General features: G+C 31.0%; 1 protein-coding gene and 1 long non-coding RNA gene across 8 annotated transcripts; one reads left to right on the forward strand and one right to left on the reverse strand.

Moving 5' to 3' along the window:
• Positions 1-3,198: 3,198 nt before the first annotated feature.
• LOC101211494 (TORTIFOLIA1-like protein 3) lies at positions 3,199-6,785 on the forward strand. The gene is made up of 5 exons (XM_004138243.3): positions 3,199-4,186; positions 4,268-4,376; positions 4,490-5,058; positions 5,738-6,157; positions 6,293-6,785. The coding sequence occupies exons 1-4, from the start codon at positions 3,395-3,397 to the stop codon at positions 6,152-6,154; spliced, it is 1,887 nt and encodes a 628-aa protein (XP_004138291.1). The 5' UTR covers positions 3,199-3,394; the 3' UTR covers positions 6,155-6,157; positions 6,293-6,785.
• A 1,769-nt stretch (positions 6,786-8,554) lies between these two features.
• On the reverse strand, positions 8,555-15,527 carry LOC105436207. 7 transcript variants are annotated; one of them, XR_004216129.1, is made up of 8 exons: positions 15,418-15,527; positions 15,138-15,310; positions 14,595-14,663; positions 13,249-14,474; positions 12,801-13,128; positions 11,131-11,184; positions 10,758-10,897; positions 8,555-9,735 (listed from the first exon to the last, which is right to left on the reverse strand). It is a non-coding gene; the product is annotated as an uncharacterized LOC105436207 (long non-coding RNA). The 7 variants fall into 7 exon arrangements; XR_004216127.1 differs by having other exon boundaries at positions 13,249-13,359; positions 13,507-14,663; XR_004216128.1 differs by having other exon boundaries at positions 12,801-12,923; positions 13,106-13,128; positions 13,249-14,663.
• Positions 15,528-19,893: the final 4,366 nt, after the last annotated feature.

The following is a 19,893-nucleotide window of genomic DNA, read 5'->3' on the forward strand; positions in this document are numbered from 1 at the left end:
TTCATCTGAATATTTCATTTTGCATAAATAATGAAACTATATGTTTAAGATTGGTAGGGTGACAAAAGTTACACACATATATTGTTTAAATTTCACACGTTTTTTTGCGTATTACATTATTTTTGTTTAAGACATCAATAATATTATTTTTTTTAATCTTCGCAAAGGAGAACAAAGTCGTTCTTGTAATCGTAACTTTGACAACTTCTTCTGAACGCTCAACGTTACTCTTTACTCTGAAAAATATATTTTTTCAAATGTAAGGATATTACAAAAGACCTCATTCACCATCTCCAAAAGGGAAGAGTGAGTGTTATCTCTAAAGAATAGCTACGACGTATTCTAATTTGGAGACCGTTATAGGCTCACCAACACATCGATTCAATAAACTTTCACACAAGTAGAGGTGAGCATCGGTCGGTCGAAGTTGGTTTTTTGACAAAACCGACCATAATCGGTTTAGTAAAGTGTCAAACTGACTAGTCGATCAGTTGATTTAACACTTAAAAATACTGTTTGAAAATTCTCGATTTGAAACTGTTTGAAACCAGCTCTCTTGTTTTTCGATTGACCAACTTCAATATGATTCTTGGTCCATCATGGTCACCTATACATACAAGTTTACTAGATAGATAAGACCAAATCAGAAGAAGAAGAAAAAAAACGTATTGACAAACAATCCCAAAAGGAACGTGGAGATGTCAACAAACTATTTGGACAAATTTTCATTCAAACAATGAAAAACAAAAACAATAATGATAATGATATTATTTTATTCACCGTATAATAAGGTTATGATAAATGAGAGATTGAATGTATTTGAAATAATTCACATAAATAATAGAAAATAATAGTGATTTGGTTGAATTAAGTATTTGTTTAATTATTTAAGAGGGAAATTTAATAGGCAGAAGAAGAAGACTGCGTCGTTCGGGGAAAGATTAAAGACGAAGCAAACAGTGAGAATGGTTAAAATAATGATGAAAAGTAGGTTAGTCTTCGCCAGCAGGTGACGGAAAACCCCAATCATTACGTGACACGTTATCTTTTAAATTATGACCAATTAAAGTTTTCACTTTATTAATTTTTCAGTACCCCTTCACAGTTCACATCATTTTCTCTTTATCCCAAATTTACTTCTTTTTCTTCCTTTTTGACCTCTTTGCCTCTTGCATTGTTAGCTAAAGTAATATGGATATCAACATGCTATTGAATTTCGGTTGACACGTACGAACATGTTTTGAAACGTAATTCATCAATGGTAAAGTAGAAAGTGACCTTTAGTTGGATTGTGTTTGTAGTTGTTTGCTTTTTTTTCGTAATCGTAATAAATGTCTTTAGAAATCACCTTCAAATAGAGATGATCATCGGTCGGTCGTAGTCGGTTATTTAAAAAACTCAACCTGAACTGACCATAGTCGAGTTAATAAAGTGTCAAACCAACCTCAATTTTAATGAGTAAGAGTCGACTGGTCGATTTGTGTCCGGTCAGTTTAACATTTAAAAATACTTTTTGAAAATTCTCGATTTGAAACTTTCCAAACCAACATTTTCTCGTTTTTCTACTAATCGACTTCAATTTGATTAATAAGCTCGATTTTTCGATATATTATGCTCACTCCTACCTTCAAATATGCAATCAAAACATGTAATCTAATTGAGTAGCAAAAAATTGAGGGACTCATTACTTTTACGGGTACGATAAGAATATGAGAATTATGAATTTGTTACTTTTACTTTTTACCTTTACCCTACCATTTTCATTATCGTTGAGATAAAGTAGTAACAATAAACTTAACAAATTTGTAATTATAAATAATAATTATGTCAATTTAAACCCTAAACCACAAATGTTATATCAATTTAAACCATAAATTAATAATTATATCAATTTAAACTCTAAACTTTTACAGACTCGTAAATTTAAACTATGAACTTTCACAAACATATCAATTTAAACTCTTAACTTTTATAAGTGTGTCCAATAAAACATAATAGATGACTTAAATTGACGCAACCTAAAACTCGTGGTTTAAAATAATATAATTATCATTAATATATGGTTTAAGTCGATACAAACTATAAGTTGATACTTTTCTAAAAGTTCAACTATATACATACCATACCTCCTCTAACACTTCATAAAACTATTTATTATATTTGAATTAAAGAAAACTTTAGTTGTTACTACAATTTATTTACATGCCATTGAAGTGTAACTATAGAGCATTATCTCAACTATAGAACATTACATTATAATTTCCCCCACTTTTTTTAAATAGAAAAGTACACAACAAATCAAACATAAAGAGCCTAGATGCTATTTTTATGTACATTTTTTAATTCTTAAAAACTAAAAAAGGAAAAGAAAACACAAGTGGGGGAAGTTAAAACTACCAAAATAAAATACATACACAAACTTTAATATGACACAAATAAAGAAAGAAAGAAAGTAAGAAAAAGTAGATGTACTATTTTACCCAATAAAAAAGAAAAGAAAAGAAAAGAAAAAGTGGTATTTTCAAATATACGTTGACCAACCAAAATATAACAAAAATTTTAGATTCTATTAAAGGTTGACAAAAAGACATCAATAGACTTGTATTAATGTCTTTAGTGATCGATAAGGAATAAAAATGAGCATGATAGACCCAAAAATTGAGCCGACCTACTGACTAGAGGAGTCGGTCAGGTTCAATTTCAAAAAATTTCAAATCGAGAATTTTCAAAACCTATTCTTAAGTGTTAAACCAACCTAACAAAAACTGACTAATCCTTACTTATGATGTCAAGGCCGGGTTGACACTTTACTAAACCGATTATGGTTGGTTTGGGGTCAATTTTGTAAAAAAAAGACCTGACTTCGACCAACCGATGTTCACCCCTATTATGGAGTCTATCAAGGTATTTCAATAATATATTTTGTAAATATTTTGGGTGTTTTTATTTATTTAGGATGCTTTTATAATTTATAAATAATACAATATACAATAAAAGGTGAATAAAGTATTTATTTAATTTGTTAGGAGTACAAAAAGTGAAGAAGGGTGTGAGGGAATTAAATGTATATATTTGTGGACCAACGCATAAGTTATGATTAATTTAATGCCAAATTTAGGTTATAATCAAATTATATATATATTTATTTATTTTCCTTAAGAAAAAGATTATATAAAATTTATTGTGATCACCGGCATCTTCTTCTTCACAGTTCCCAACAGTTTAAAAGCATAAACCGGTTTCCTCGCGACTCCCATCTTCTTCCCCAACTCCCCGCGGGAAAAATCCGTAGCCATTTTGTTATCCGCTTCCCGCCGGCAATGTTGCCGGTATTTCCACATCTGTCGCCGCCGCCTGAGGTCTAACTCTGTATACGGCTACAATTCCACTTGTTATGGCTCTCTCTGCCTCTACGCCGCAGAGCTTGAAGCTTCGTATTCTCTCGTGCCTTACCAAGCTTTCCGATCGAGATACCTATTCTCTTGCTGCATCCGAGCTAGAATCCATTGCTCAGAATCTTGACGGGAGTACCTTGCCGATTTTCCTTTCATGTATATATTCCACTGATGCTTCGGATAAATTGCTGGTTAGGAAGCAATGCATTCGTCTCTTTGCTGTTGTCTCAGAGATTCATGGAAATTCTCTCGCTCCTTACCTATCGAAGATTCTTTCTAATATCACACGCCGGTTCCGCGATCCTGATTCGTCGGTCCGATCTGCTTGTGTTAGCTCTGTAACAGCATTAGCTTCCGGTGTTACCAAACCGCCGTTTTCGACATTTTTGAAGCCTTTAACTGATTCGCTTTTCACGGAGCAAGATTCTAATTCGCAGGTCGGAGCGGCGTTGTGCTTGGCTTCGGCAATTGATGCTGCACCGGATCCGGATCCGGTTAAGATCGGCAAGCTTTTGCCGAGGTTTGAGAAGCTTTTGAAATGCGAGAGTTTCAAGGCGAAGCCGGCTCTCTTAACGCTGATCGGGAGTGTTATTGGAGTTGACGGAGCTTTAGGAAATGGAGCTCTAAAAAATTTGGTCCCCTGCTTGGTTGCATTCCTCAGCAGTGAGGATTGGGCGGCGAGAAAGTCTGCGGCAGAGGCGTTAGGTAAGCTAGCAGTCGTGGAGAGGGATGCTCTGGCAGAGTTCAAGGCCGGTTGCTTGAAAACGCTCGAGAGTCGGCGATTCGATAAGGTATCAGTTTCTTAATGCCTTTAAAAATACAATAATCGAATTTAGTTATTTGATCTTGTTTTTCGAAACACTGTGATATAGGTTAAAGCTGTACGTGAGGTAATGAGTCAGATGCTCGAGGCATGGAAACAGATTCCTGATCTCTCGGATGAGGCATCTGCGCCTGCTTATTCCCAATCTTCCTCGAAAGGTAACGTGCTTAGACATTATCTTCGGTAAATGTTTAGCTAATTTCCTGCATGTCTGGTGAAATTGTTTACAGCATTGTAATTTCTTCCATTTCGGTACTTGATTCTGTTTTAGAAATCGTAAGTGATGGACGTTATCCACCTGGATTTAAGAATAATTCTTCAGCTCGTCTTGATGCTCCTCTCCCGAGGAAGAACGTTATCTCAGCTTACAGGTCTACACCGCCGGATGCCTCACCTGCGACGGCAGCGAGAAGGAGAAGCTCTTTGAGCGGTGGTGATAAGAAAGCAAGTTTGTCAATGCTCCAGAAGGCTGAGCGTAAGAAGCCTCTGGACTGGAAAGTAGAAGTCTCTGTTAGGAAATCTCCCTCGGGAGAACTGAAGGAAAGAGATGAAAACATTCCGGATAGAAGGTTCAGTGAGAAAACAAAGATTTCGAAACCAGAAACAAAACGCGCACTCTTCAACAAGATTTCTGACGATAAGACTATTAAATTCGGTGGACTCCGGTCTGGATCTCGCGTAGTTCCTTGTCCAGAGGATTTTCCTGAATCGACTGTTGTAGCAAGTAGTGCAACCGATGATCTGCACAGGAACCACAAAGACTCTGAAGAATTACATTTGATCCGTAACCAGCTTAGTCAAATTGAAAAGCAGCAATCCAGTCTTCTGGATATCCTCCAGGTTGGTAACCGAATCCCTAAATCTGTACCTAATCTGAAAGTAATACGTTGAATCTGAATTTATTTTCGTTTCTTCATGCTTGATTCATGACCTCAGTTAAGTTGTATATGTTTTCCTCATTGTCATTCTAGATATGATAAATTTTCCGAGAAATATGAACGTTCTTACATCAATATAGTAAATCGTTCCTTGGAAATTGGAATAATTAGAATGCAGGAAATATAGACGTACTTGTACAATGTAGATAGAACAATAGACGGCAAGCACATAGAACATTGAATCCAAAAATGAAATATTCAAGGGACATTGTATGTTTCATTGTACATGCTCTACGGAATTAACATGATTTTCTTCCTTAGAGATCGGATTTGATATCCCATCGATCGTTCGAATATGATTTTTGAAGTATACACATGGTTGTTTTTTCATACCTCACCCTGCCACTAAATCTTAGATAAACCACATTCGGGCTACTATTGTGTCAACTGCTCATGCCGTTTATAACTTCTCTACCATTTCTTACCAAAAAGTACGTTTCTCGTCAAAATACAAACAAACTACTGCCAACTTCAGAATTACATTGGGATTCTCTGCAATGTGCAGTATAGTGATCACTCATTGCAATTCAGTCATTAAGGGCTATCAATCTCACGTGTTTTGCCTTATCTACCCTTTTTAGAACTTCATTGGGAGTTCCCAGAACGGAATGCGATCCTTGGAGACGCGTGTACATGGTCTCGAACTGGCATTGGATGAGATCTCATATGATCTAGCTGTATCAAGTGGAAGGATGTCTTATGCTAATACTCCCACAACCACTTGTTGCCTACTACCAGGAGCTGATTTTTTGAGCTCAAGGTTCTGGAAGAGAGCAGAAAGCAGACACTCAACGTCAAAGTTCTCTACTCCCATTCGTGCAACTCCACTGGCTCCAATCCGCAGCAGATCAGGCGATCGCCATGGAACCAATGTGGATGTTGGATCCACGAATCTGGAGAATCATAGGTTTCATATCCAGCGACGGGGTGGATTTATGGTGAATCCATTGGCTGTGAGACAAAGTGAACCCAGGGCTGCCTCAGATGTAACACACTAAAGAGTAAATTCTGAACTTAATTCACTCTCTCTTTTATTTTACTCTTAAATTCCATCACTTCTTTTTGTGGATCTCTAAGTAATTTACTAAACTTCAAACCATTTTTACTCTTTTTTCTTTCTGGGATTTGTTATATAGGCTTACGGCTAAATGGGTTTTCACATTCCTTGTGCCAATGGGAATCTAAAGTGGGGATTCAGAAAGCAATTACTACCACGATTTATGTGGCTAAGGTAATGCATTTAATAGCATTTTTCTATTATATGTTCAAGAGCCAAGTGATCTGAAAATTCAGTGAGGTGTCCTCAAAAATTTGAGTGAGGTGTCAAAGTTAAATTTCTCTTTTCCCTATTGATGTGGCTAAGGCAATGCATTTCTTTTAAATTTTTCTTTTTTTGTTTGGGAATGTGATTGAAATTGGAAACAATAGGAGTCTACACTTAAATGCCAAATATTCTAATATCTAGAAAGGAGAGTGATTAATGATGTGTAAATAGGAAGCAGAATACAAAGGCCTTTTTCACTTCACTTTACACTTACGATTTTACTCACTGGGGTGTGGAGTTCTTTTCGATCGGTTGAAACTTATTGCTTGAAGTGGAAAAGAGTACATATATTTGGTTGATGATTATGATGTTCTCTCTTCATTTTTAGCCTTTTTTATTTTTCTTTATAGTATCTAACTTGTATAGGTTGGTAATCTAAACCGATACAACTCTATCTATTAGTTTATATTACTGATAAATACGGTTAAAAATCTCCTTAATATATATATAATATGATTATAACTTGTGTCAATTTTAAGAATAATAATTTAGTATATAATAATATTTTTTAAAAAATACAAATATGGCAAAATCTATCTATAGTTGAAAGACCATACAAAATCTATTCGTATGAGATAGACTTTTGCAACATGTCTTACAAATTTTGCGATATTTGTAAACTTTTACAATTAATTCTCTATATATATATATATTATAATATAAATAAATAAATAAAGGTGTCAATCTTTTTTTAAGAAAAAAGAAATGTATGAAAGTGCAATGCTTAGTAAAAAAGAAAAATGGGTATAGTATTGAGAGGTTCACATGTAGGGCACTGCACAACTGAAATCAACTTTTCTATTGCATCCTTATTTTATTATTAGTATTATGCCTTTATATTGCATCTTTATTTGAGTCATTGGATAAGACTTAAGAGAATATTAAATACAATATGAAATTTTAGGTCGAGCTTTTTGATGCTACTACTAGTGTCACATCACATTAATCATTAAAGGTGAGTGGTTATAAAATTATAAGAAAATTATGGTTTAGATTGATTGATTGTTTTTCTTTTCTTTTTTTAATCTAGCAAATTTTATCCTCCATGAGATTGTTCCTCCACAGTTTTCTATCGATTTTCCTAATTTTTATTTTTCTAGTGATTTTCCAATTTCTACTTTATCTGAATTTTAAATTAGTTTTAAACATTTAAAATGAGTTAAAATATTGAAAAGTTTGCGATAATAGGAATATATATAATAATAATAAAGTTTATGTCACCGCTATTTTCAAATTTGTAAAATTAAAAAATTTAAAAACAGATTCTATTTTTTTATAAAACAGATTCTATTAGTAAAATTTGCACTATGAACGAAAAAATGCTAATGATCTATTTTTTAAAAACTTTCTTGTCATTCAATTTTTTTAAAATATTCTATATTAATATTTTACTATATTTATAAATATTTTCAACAATTTTGTCATTTAAAATAATTTTTACAAAAAAATAATTTGTTTTTTCTTTTATTTCTAAAATTTAACTCAAAATTTTGAACCCCAAGTAAACATCAATTTTCATTTCTGCTCTCAAGTCTCAACCATAAGATGTGAGTGAAGATTACAATTTCTAGAGAATATAATCAATTACATTGTAGTTGTAACATTTATATAACTTTTGTATTAAAAGAGTTTCATATTTACTTAGGAACATAACAAATAACAAATCTCCAACTAAAAAGAGGAAGTGTATGTCTATTATAGAGGTACTCACAATACAATTTTACCTTTATAAATATTTTTAGGTTTAAATACTATTTGATTTTCCTTACTTTTAATTTTTTGGTTATTTATCTCTATTTTCAAAACGTTCATTTTTATTTCTACAGTTTCAAACTTAGTTTATTTTCATCCTTGTACCCAAAAAGTGACCATTTTGTCTCATTTGTTGAAGGACTAAAATGAATTAATGTATAAAATATCATTCGAAAAGTATAAGAGCAAAAAATGAATCAAAACTAAAAGTAAAGAACATTGATATGGTATAGTAATTCTAAAGTTCTAACTTGACAAATAAAAAACTATCCTTCCTAGAAAGAAGGTGACAAATAGTAAATGGAAGGAGAATTGTGACAAATAATTCAAAAGATTTAAGTTGAGAAGATAATTATTATATGAAAGAGTGATTGGAAATTACCGAATCATAGGTGAGTTTTTTACCCAATTTGACTCAACTTGAGACCAAAACCCCCAAATTAATTTGTAACAAGGCTTGATGGTTTTCTTCCACAACCAAAGCCAAATCCATCAATGAATAGAATGACACATTTTTCTGCGTCCAATTCAGCCTCTTCCAAAACCTAAACTTGGACTTTCCTCTTCTATCTTTTATCTATTGTACAGCACTACCAACATTTTTGCCTAGATCAAGCTGTCAGACACTTCTTAAATGGCTTCTTTCGCATTCGTGAATAATTTTGAAATTCATTCCATCAATAATTTAATTTCCCCCCACCAATAAATAAAAAAATCTCTATAATTAGCCTATAAAATTTAAGCCTTTATTGGTCTCACTAATACGAGCATATATATAGCTGCTCAATTAATATATAAATGTATTAGCAAATAATTTGTTTTTGGTATGAATCTTCCGCATTTAATTGTGCTACAAAAGGTTCGGTTTCGCTCTAAAGTTCAAAATATGTTGGGTTAAGTTTTTATTTTTAAGGGAACCATCTTGTTTTACTTTTAAGGGAAAATTGCAAACACTACCTTCGAAATGAAATATGGTAGTAGTTGCAACGAACCCTTAAATTTACAATTGTAAAAATTAAACTCTTAAACTTACCTAAGTTAAAATTTTAACCCAAAGACTTACAATAATGGTAGAAATAAGACCTCCGAAATAAAATTAAAAAAAATTAAACCTTCAAGTTTATACAATTTCTAACATTATATAAGTTTGAGGGTCAATTTTAACAATCCTACAATTATATAAGTTTGAAGATCAATTTTACAATTAAAAGCTTAAGAGTATAATTGCAAGTACCACATCTATTATTAAAAAAAGGTTTTTTAAAAACTCTGAGGAAAGTGACAAGAGGACGTAAGATGAAAAAAAAAGATTTGTTTTTAAAGGAAAAAAATCCACGCAATATATAAATGATATAAAATTATCAAACAAGAGATTCTATGAGTGAAATAGGATTTGAAGGAACATGAGATGTAAGCGTACCGTTTCTCCTTAGCTCTAATCATCGTTTCGTTTCTTTCCTTTTCTCGTATACGATACGATGCTGTTCATCACGATATGCAATGCTCCCAATTTATGAAAAGTTAAAAGGAAAAAAAGGTTAATGATAATGATAATCAGCAATATAATGTATTTTCTTAAAGGAAAAGGAATTAAACAAAAGGAAGACAGTTGCATGGGGATAAGGCCCCACCCCTCTGGTTGATACGTATGTTATGAGTAATTTATTTATATTCAAGCAAGAAACCTACCAAACCAAGAAACTAATGGCTTCAAATTCCAGCTTTTTCTTTAAAAAAAAACACTCAAATTTAGATCCTACAGCTCAGCCACATGAACAGCATTTTCAGATCCATAACATTTCAGGAAAAATTATATTGTTTCTTCATGTTCAAGTTGAATTATTCAATTTAAGGAAGTATCTACCAATCAATCAATCAAAATTTCACATTACACTTACAATGTAATATGCTAACCACTCTAGTTTCTAAGGAAAAATAACATCAAACAAGCAAGCAAGTAAACAAACAAAAATAAAACAAAAATATTAGGTACAACCAACTAGAGGAAAGTTGTCAATCAAAATTGTTTAATTCCTTAAATCATATGTATTTGATTGATGAGAGATCTGCCAACAAGAGCTTTAGTTCAATTGACACTTGTGTATATCCGAGAAAAAGAGGTTTTGGGTTCAAATCTTCTCACCCCCAATTGGCACTCCTAACTTGTGTTTTGTTAGTTGGTATAAGATGTGTCCCTTCTATTGTACGATAAAACTTGGACTACTTATAAGTCTTTTATCAAACTAAATAGACTAAATTCTATACGTCTCCCTACTATATAAATAAATTTACAATTAAACCTTTCTATAAACTCATCTATTGGAGGTCAGGGTTAAAAATGATATAAGTGTTTTATCAAACTAAATAGACTAAATTCTATACGACTCCCTACTATATAAATAATTTTACAATTAAACATTTCTACAAACTCATCTATTGGGGTCAGGGTTAAAAATGAAATGCGAAAAAGTAAAAAAAAAAGTAAGGGTTCAATAACGGAATGATTAAAGGTAAAAACTACTTACTACCATCTGTGTATGAATAGAGCACAGCAATGATCCATGAAATAAAAGATCACAAGGCATGCTCTACGGACAATATTTTGAAGGCCTTGTGGTCTGCCACTAACTTTGCCGTCAAACGGGGAAAAGATGCTTACTTTAGCCTGAAAAGTTCGACCACTCATAAAAAATTATTACCTTCCTTAAGTTTCATCTTTTGTAATGTTTTATGAGAAGATTCTATTCCATCACATGAAAGTAATATTTTTAAATGCAATGTTTTCGTTTATAAAATACAAATTTCGTACTTGTGAAAAGAAATTGAAAATTGTTAAAATTAGTTAAAAATAATTTCATTAATTTACAAGAATAGTCAAATACACACTCTAAATCTAACCTGTTAATCTTGCACTTTTATCTTCCTCCTGGCATAAAGATGTCAAATCTGAAACTATATATAAAAAAAAGACAGAACTTTACAAAAAATTTCACAAGAAAACTACACTTTTGATAGCTAAAAAGCTATAGTGGGGAGTTTATGCCTTTAATTCTATTAAGGACTCAATGGAGGAAAAAGGCAGAGAGACGTTAAAGAAAAGTGTTGAGAAAATTATAAAGAAGAGTTTAGGTACGGAAAGGAATTAGTCTGAAATAATTGGAAGTGTTAATCACAATGTGAGGAGTTTGTCACAGGAACAATTGGAAGGGTCAAGGGGAATAGGAATACTAGGAGCATTGAAATTTTGCGAATGTATAGAATCTATCCCTATCATGGTAAATCAAATAATTTCTTTCTAGCCATAAACTCCAAGTAATTGCTTTAACAGTATTCCTTCATATAATCTCTGTATTTCCTTTGGACTTGGTTCCAGACAGAAGCTGTATCAAATTATCCTCAACAGTGAAATAAAAAGCCTAAGCGAAGTCAAAAGAAAGGTAAAGAGCTCTCTGATGCTAGAGGGAAAAGAAATAGTAAATGGATCGGCGTTTCCCCTACTTTCCTACATAAAGAAGCATCAATTGGTTGTAATGTCATAATGCACAACGTCCTTGCAATCTCTCGATTGATTTAGCTCTTCAAGAGTCAATAAACATAGCCCAAAAGAAAATTTAAACATTTTTCAGTACTCCCCAACTTTCCAAATTGAGAGTACTAGTTTTTGGAGTAGCAAGGAAATGGTAGCTGTTAATCTTGAGTCGAAAGCAAACTGATGAAAGATAACCTTCTTATGTCACCTCCTCTCTTAGGGCATATTTCAACCAACAGCTCCAAAAGGCCGCAGAATTCCTTAATCACCAACTTACTCAGATTCCTCCTGTCAAAATTTTAGGATGTAGTAGTCTTCTTCCAGAACTACGTAATGTAGCATAAAGTGCGCTAAGCAGAACCAGAAGGAAACTCTCCATTAAATGTCTGTTACTAACAACCCTTATTACCTTTTCCAACAACATGTATTAATGCAATTTTCAAAACTGACAGAGGAAATGTGTTCCAATATGCTTTTAGATTTTGAAATTTTCCACTGAGGGCAATGGCTGCTTCCTACCTTTCTTCTGTTATCTTGTTCCTCTCTTTCCCGTACAAGCTAGGGAATATGAGATTACTAGGTGTCATGACTTATTCGGTTCATTGATGAGCTTCAGAACCACTAACAAAAAAAGCTAACTTTATTTTTGGAAAAACGCACTCCAGTAGACCATATATGATGGGTAGCTATTCCCACCTTATGAACATTCCCTAAGAGAAGTCGCCAGGAAGATCGAAATTGGAAGATAGATATAAAGAATGTAAATCAGCTATCCAATATTATGTTTGAAAATGTCAATCGTCATACAGCGATAATTTTGCAATGCGATTGGAAGGGCAATCTCTTTTGCACATTCAAAAACTTGGGAAGGCAATAAAGAACTCCATTCAAATGATGGAAAAGGGAGAATCAGCTTGACGTAGCTACAATTATTAAATACAATTAACTTCAAGAATTAAACACGATGATTAAAAGACCCTTGAGCATTCACTGGTCCACTATAAATCCACAAATAGTAGAGATAGAACGTGGAACTCACATGTTTCGTGATTCCCAAATGTAGCATGTTTCTAATTGAGCAAAATCCAACTTTGGAGTGTCTTCACTTTGCTGACTTTATCCAGCTAATTGATTGCTCAATATGATGATGGATCATAATAATCTGACAATGTGAAAAAATTGAGGAATATGTCAGAATGTAGCACAATTATTTGATGGGCAAAAGGTTTCTGGTGTGAAAACGTATTAAAATAATTTGACTAGAAACTCATAGTAAAAAAAAATTATCTGGAAATGTAAGGTTGAAAAGCTTCACGAATGGTCAATTCGTTACATGTGCAGCACCTTATGAGGAAGACCACTATTTGCTGTACAGTATTCAAGAGCCTTCTAGTGAGTTTCATATTATATGAATAATTCATGATACAGCTTTAAGGTAATAAATTCTATTGGCACAATAAATTTTCAGAAAAGACAAATTAACCAACCTCATGCGCAAATGTGCTGCTTGCCAACATCTTGAGAATTCAACCATGAAGCTTCAATTCTAAGTCTCTACTAGACCATTCCTTTGTTCCCCATCTTCCTCTTTGAATGATCTTATTACAAGATGAATTACAGTCTGAGTTATTTGGCAAGTCCTTGTGCTTTCAATAAATTGTGGCTTAAGAAAGTAAATATTTATAAGTTACATGTGGGAGTCATCATTCAAATCAGAAGCAGTCTTGTCAAACTTAGTTAACAACCTTTTAACGGTTCAACAACATTGTTGGTTGAGATGGTTTTGATGCATACATTCCAAAAGGTTTCACCAGACTCCTATATCACTTTCAGCATCTGCGTGTGCTGTAAACACTTCATCCTTTTCAGATAGAACTTTCAAAAATGTTTTTGAGAGTACACAATCATTTGTGATTGATAAATTGTTTCCGATTAGTTCAGCGTTGTCTACAAATGGAATTCCAGAGCAATGATAAATAGGTCATGATGTATTTCCATGATCTCCTGTTTGGAGTTTGGAGAGCCATTTTCTTTCTTGTAACTTTTTCCATTTTCTGGAAACTGACATTTAATACTGCTACCTCTGATTGCATCTTTTCAATATGTCAAAATTCTTCATAGCAGCTGGTATATGTATTGCTTCATCCTTTTCATCTCCCATGGCAAATGCTACTTTCCATCATTTAAAGGTATTGTGTGAATCCTGTTAATACTTTTATCTTCTCTAATTCCATACTTCATCATCAAGGAAGAATCATCTGATGGAATTTTGGGGAAACAAAAATTGATATTTCATACATTCTGATGCCACGTTAATAAAGGACCTGTTCAGAAGATGATATTATCCCACATTTCAGTACTCTTTTTCTTTTTCTGAAAAGTGTCACCCTGATACCAGCATCATCTTTCTGCATCACTTTCATATAATATCAACACACATGTTTGCTCGTACCCCTTAGGTCTTCTGATCTCTTCTGCTATGTATTTCATGGGAGGAATCTCCAAGAAAACAGACTTTTCCACTAAACAGATTCTATAGCCACTTTTAGAAGGTTCTAATTCTGTGCTTCTTTTAATGAAGGAAAAATCAGTATCACTGGTACATTGTTTAGGCTTACACTTTCCTGACATGTCCATTTCCCAGATGACGAGCTGTTGTTCCAGATGAGAACCATAACGGTGGACTCACCATGACAGCATGACTAAGAGAGTCCTGAGGCCGCAATGACATACATATCTTAGTAGCCATATTTTTGCTAAATTTTTTCATTTAGTTTCTTATTTCCTGTTCGTTACTTTATCCAATTTATCCTGATCTTCACGCAACTCTTACCATATCTTCCTTCACTACATATTATGCTTCAATTTTGAGCCCAAAGTTATTCATCTCGCTTTCTCTAACCTGCAATTGCAGAAAAATACAACTCAACGGTTGTGTTGATCACACAAAGAAAAATTTAGCTGAAGATAAACCTAAAGGTTTGAACTATAAATTTAGAATCGTTTGAGTTATAAGATAATGTTGTCATTGGCTCAGAATGTAGCAATCTACTGAAATTACAAACGGTTGCAGAGCCATAATGTGAGTAAATCATTATGTGTAAGTGTTAGATTACAACATGAGGATCACAAGATCACACGATGACAGGTGATAAACAGTCTCCTCTATACAAACACACAGGGTAGAAGATGAAAGCAACAGAAACTCCGAACCAAAATTTCACCAAATCAACATCACAAAATGAAGTCGATAACGATTTATATAAATATTTGCTTCAGTTACCAAATACAATCCCTAAAAATCACAAAATAACATAGATATGTCCAAAACACTAGACGTGATCAAAGAATCAACAGATTCCACCATTCTACTTACTATTCATTCTTCGTTAAGCGTCTAACAAGCATCCGAAGTGCTTCATCCTGATTCGTGCAAACTCTCCAATCGAAACCGAAAACCTTCCATCTTCGAAATCATTACTACGCCACTGATTCTTTGGCCGCATCGCGGTGTACATCCGCATAGGCCTTCTTCAATGTCGTCCATATCTAAACATCCATTAACCAAGAAGATTAAACTTAAAAAATGAGAAGCAGAATCAAAGGCGAAGGAAATATGCAAGGTTCTTCTTAATTGAAACGATTTACGGACATACCTCCGGAATCGCTCATTGTCGAGACCTTTACAGAAATGAATTGAGAAGATAACTGACGAAGAAAGAGAAGCCGAATATGAAAATTTGAGAAGCGGATCAAATCCTTCTCCTTTTCGTAATTTTACTATATTACCCTTAGAGATCTCATAATGACGTGCTCACGGGGACCCTAAAACCGGTAATTCGCACTCTTTTCTGCTTTTTGGCGCGGGGCGCGCGCCATGAGATTTCCTCCACCTGCTGCCGTTGGATCGTTGATTCGGTTAAAGTTTACTAACACGTGCGATACCTACAACTGTTATCTGAAAGCTTTAAAAAGTTGAAATCTTAGTATTTATTATGTATATTTTTCAAAACATTGTGATTCAAAATTAAAGAAAAGAAAATTGAAAAATAAACTTTTGAGAAAAAAAACTTTCCATAATTTTTTAAAACTTATAAATTTGATTGTCAGAGTTAGAAAAAATTAACAAACTATTTATCCTAAAAGATAAAATTTATTACTTTCCATTTCTAAAGTATGATTATTTTGTAAAATTTTTTGTTTTTATAATTTGTCTTTTAGTTCAAGAAAAATAAACTATACATTATGAAAATAGTGATTATATAAGTTAAGCATTATTTTTAAACATTGAATTTTGACATGTGAGATGAAAAATCAAACATCTTACCCCAAAGTTGAAGATATATATTTTGTATGTTAATTGAAATATGTTTGTTATTTAAAAAAAAATATTATGATAAATAGCAACAAAGTAAAAATATTTATAAAATATATCAAAATTTCAAATTCTATCTTATGTTTCATCGACAAAGTCTAAAATTTTAGATCATTTTTTTATATATAAAAGTTCCTTTGTTTTCTTTTTTCTCTTGTATTTTAAAATTTTCACAAGTTCATTTTTTAACTATTGAATATGTGATATAATATCGTGATAACTAAATAAATCATACCCTACGACATAAAAAAGTTACTCTAAACTAATTGTAGATATTATATTTAAAGATTGTGAAATTGAAATTAAAACTAACCAACAAAGACAAAGATATTGTAATATAGTAATACTAAAACAGTGGCAAAGCTTAACTCGATTTACATATGTATGTATACTTATTTTAGTTGAATTATGGTTCAAAATCTTAACATCTCAATTTGTATTCGAAAAACACGATAATAGTATCATACCTTTCTACCATTTTTTTTTCTTTTTGTTTTGAGTATTTAAATAACAAGTTTTATTTTACTATTTTGACATTTCAATATTTTATCTTTTGTTTCAACTCTTCAAATAACCCTAATTGTTGACTCGTAGTCAAAGGTGTGAAAGTCTCGAATTTGTTAATTTAAAATAACTATACTAAAAAAGTACAAATAATTTAAATGGATGAAATGATGCACGAGAGAACTTCCCTCTTATTTTATTATCCAACCAACTACTAGTACACATCACACGTTAATATTATAAAAATAACACTTATAACTTTTTGCACTCCCCTTTTGATCGTACCATCTTTTTCTTAATGGAAAACTACTTTCTTTTTATCATCGAGTTTTGATAAACGTATACTTTTGATCTCTTAGTTTTGAGAGCGAATATTTTTAATTTACAAGTTTATAACAATAGATCAATTTAGTCATCGAGTTTTCAATACATACATTTTTAGTGATTGATTTTTGAAAATAGTTTTATAAGGTCCTAAAAAGTATGTTATGTTTGATTTTTTTTTAAAATAACTATATAATATTGAAATTTTAAAAAATAAGATTTAGAAAGAGTACGATTTTTATTCTTCTAATTTAAAACGTCAAATAATTATTTGAAATAAAAGTATAAAGTTATTTGAAATGTTTTTTAAACATATTTTTTAAAAAAAATCTCAGGGATAAAAAAGATACATTTTGAAAACTCAACGATCAAACGAGTCTATTCTTATAAATTTAAAATTTAAAATATTTGTTTTTAAAACTTAGGAATCAAACATACACATTTTTCGAAGCCTATGAAATAAAAAATAAAAAATATTACAAGCCAACATAAATTATTATCGTTAAATAAATACATATAGTAGTAGTGTAAGGCTATTTATAATAGATAAATCGAAATATTTCAGTTAATTTTTTATTTTATATTTAAAAATAACCATAACAAATTTATATTTATTTGAATTAATCTTAACTTAAGCATGCGTATGGTCTAATATCCCTAATAATTTGGATCGAAAGCATAGAAGTTTTCGGATGATGAAATTTAAAATTGATTTGAATAGATCTCTAATCTAATTATAAATATGGATTAAACTAAAAGTAATAAAATAATTTTCAGGTGGTACGATTTTTTTTGAAAGTTGGAATAAAAAATAATTGAAGGTCAAGAATTAAATATTCTGCCAACTGTAAAAGATAAGATAAGGACATTATATGCATATTTATTATTATTCTCAGTTTGTTTTCATTTATTTATTTTGAAAGAAAGCTCCTTGAGATTTGTGAAGGGATACCAAATTTTGATGGATTGGGAGTTCAAACATTATATTATAATTATTGATTGATTTTATTAAACTTTGTTTGAGTTTTTAGTTGTACCTATTAAATATGAGGTATTTTTAAAAATGGTAAAATAAATTAAAATGTTTATGAATTATAACAAAATTTTGAATTATGTCACTCAAATTATTAATGATTATAGAGTTTGTTATAAGTTCTAAATATTTTATAAATTTTGTTATTTTTTAAAATTCTCCATTCAACAACGTTTGTTGTTAGCTATGTTAATTAATAAAATATTTGTTAGAAAGTAGCACTCTATTGATATGAGAAACTTTCGTTTCTATTTATTTTATGGAAAATTGGATTAGATGACAATTTTTTTTAAAAAAAAGAACGGTTCATAACATTGTTTTTTATATTATAAATTTGATAAATATGACAGTAATCTACCTTTAAATTTATTATTTTGAAAATTTAAAATATAAATGATATATCCTCGTTTTTTTGGCTTACAAACTCTCTTTATTTTATTTTATAAACAAATTATTTATTTATTATTTTGAGTCAAAAAGTTCCTCTTTCTTTTGTCTAGAATTATGTAGAGTTGATCTACGTGGCACCCTCAATGTATTTTAAAAATGGAGAAATTAAAACTATTTCAAAATTCAAATCTCCAGTAAATGTTTCGGTTTTCTCTCCTACTTATTATTTGCTACCATTATCACTATCTATTGTTTTTATTTAAAAAATAGTTTTAGGGTTTTTTTTAAATAAAACAATTTAATATAATTTTAAAATTTTAAAATATTTATAAGAATGATAAAATATTAAAATCTATCATTATTGTTATCGGTTGTTGATAGGAAAGTGTCTATCATAATAGATATAGACATAAATAGTAGTTTATTATTTTTTGTCTTAGATAGATAATGATATTTTACTATATTTTAAAATATTTATTATTTTTTTGTACTATATTCTATTAATTTAATTTAAATTATGTACCAAAGTGATCTATAAATGATATTGTTCTCCTTTCAATTGTTTGTTTAACCTAGAGATCGCATCATTTCATTGTGAAAGCGAATAAATGATATAGTTCTCTATTGACATAATACAATATTTGTTTCTTGAATTCTCCAATATTCCAATTGTACAATAAAATAACAACATTTTGATCAAGGTAACTTAACTATTAAGTTTAGTAAAATACTTTTTAAAAAATTAACAAGAATTAAAGTTTAATAGGTTTAAATGTTTGATTACTTCACTTTAAACAAAATTAAATTTGTATTTATTTATCTACCTTATGTGCTAATTAAAAATCTCACACATTTTCTTTATTAAAATCTTAAATCTACCTACTTTCATTGTTTTAAAAAATGTACTTCCATTTAATATTTTGGAAAATAATTATCTTTTTATGTTAACATCTATTACATTTTATTTACAAATAGAAAGGAAAAAAAGAAGTAAAGTTCGAGAAAGAGAGAATTAATGAGAGCGACATGTGAGCAAATTGAAGGGCGTAGCAGCGGCCACCATACACCACCATTATTTTTATTATGTAATGCCATATATCAAATCCCTACAATTTCTCCACCCAAGTTTTTTTTTCTTTCTAAAAAATCCTTTCAATTTCACTTCCATTTGATTTAAATGGAATATGCCAAAACCAAACCCACCCTCCATACAAAAAAATAAAAAAAATAAATTGACATGTATAAAAATATGTAAAATAAATTATCATCAAAAGTATTAACAGTAGTTTGTTAATTACAAAATTGAAAATTTAGAGATAAAAAGAATTTATAGATATAGACAAAAACTTGTAATTTGTCCCAACTAAAAATGGTAATAAGAATTAAAATGATAGGTTTTTCTTTCGTAGACAAATTTACCTCAATTTTTTTAAGCTTTTTTTTTTTTGTTACATATGAAACACTAAGTATTGCATTATTAGAGTCCACTGCAAAGAAGTGTAGATA

This window comes from Cucumis sativus, chromosome 1 (assembly GCF_000004075.3).
Source record: "Cucumis sativus cultivar 9930 chromosome 1, Cucumber_9930_V3, whole genome shotgun sequence".
NCBI classification, from domain to species: Eukaryota; Viridiplantae; Streptophyta; class Magnoliopsida; order Cucurbitales; family Cucurbitaceae; genus Cucumis; species Cucumis sativus.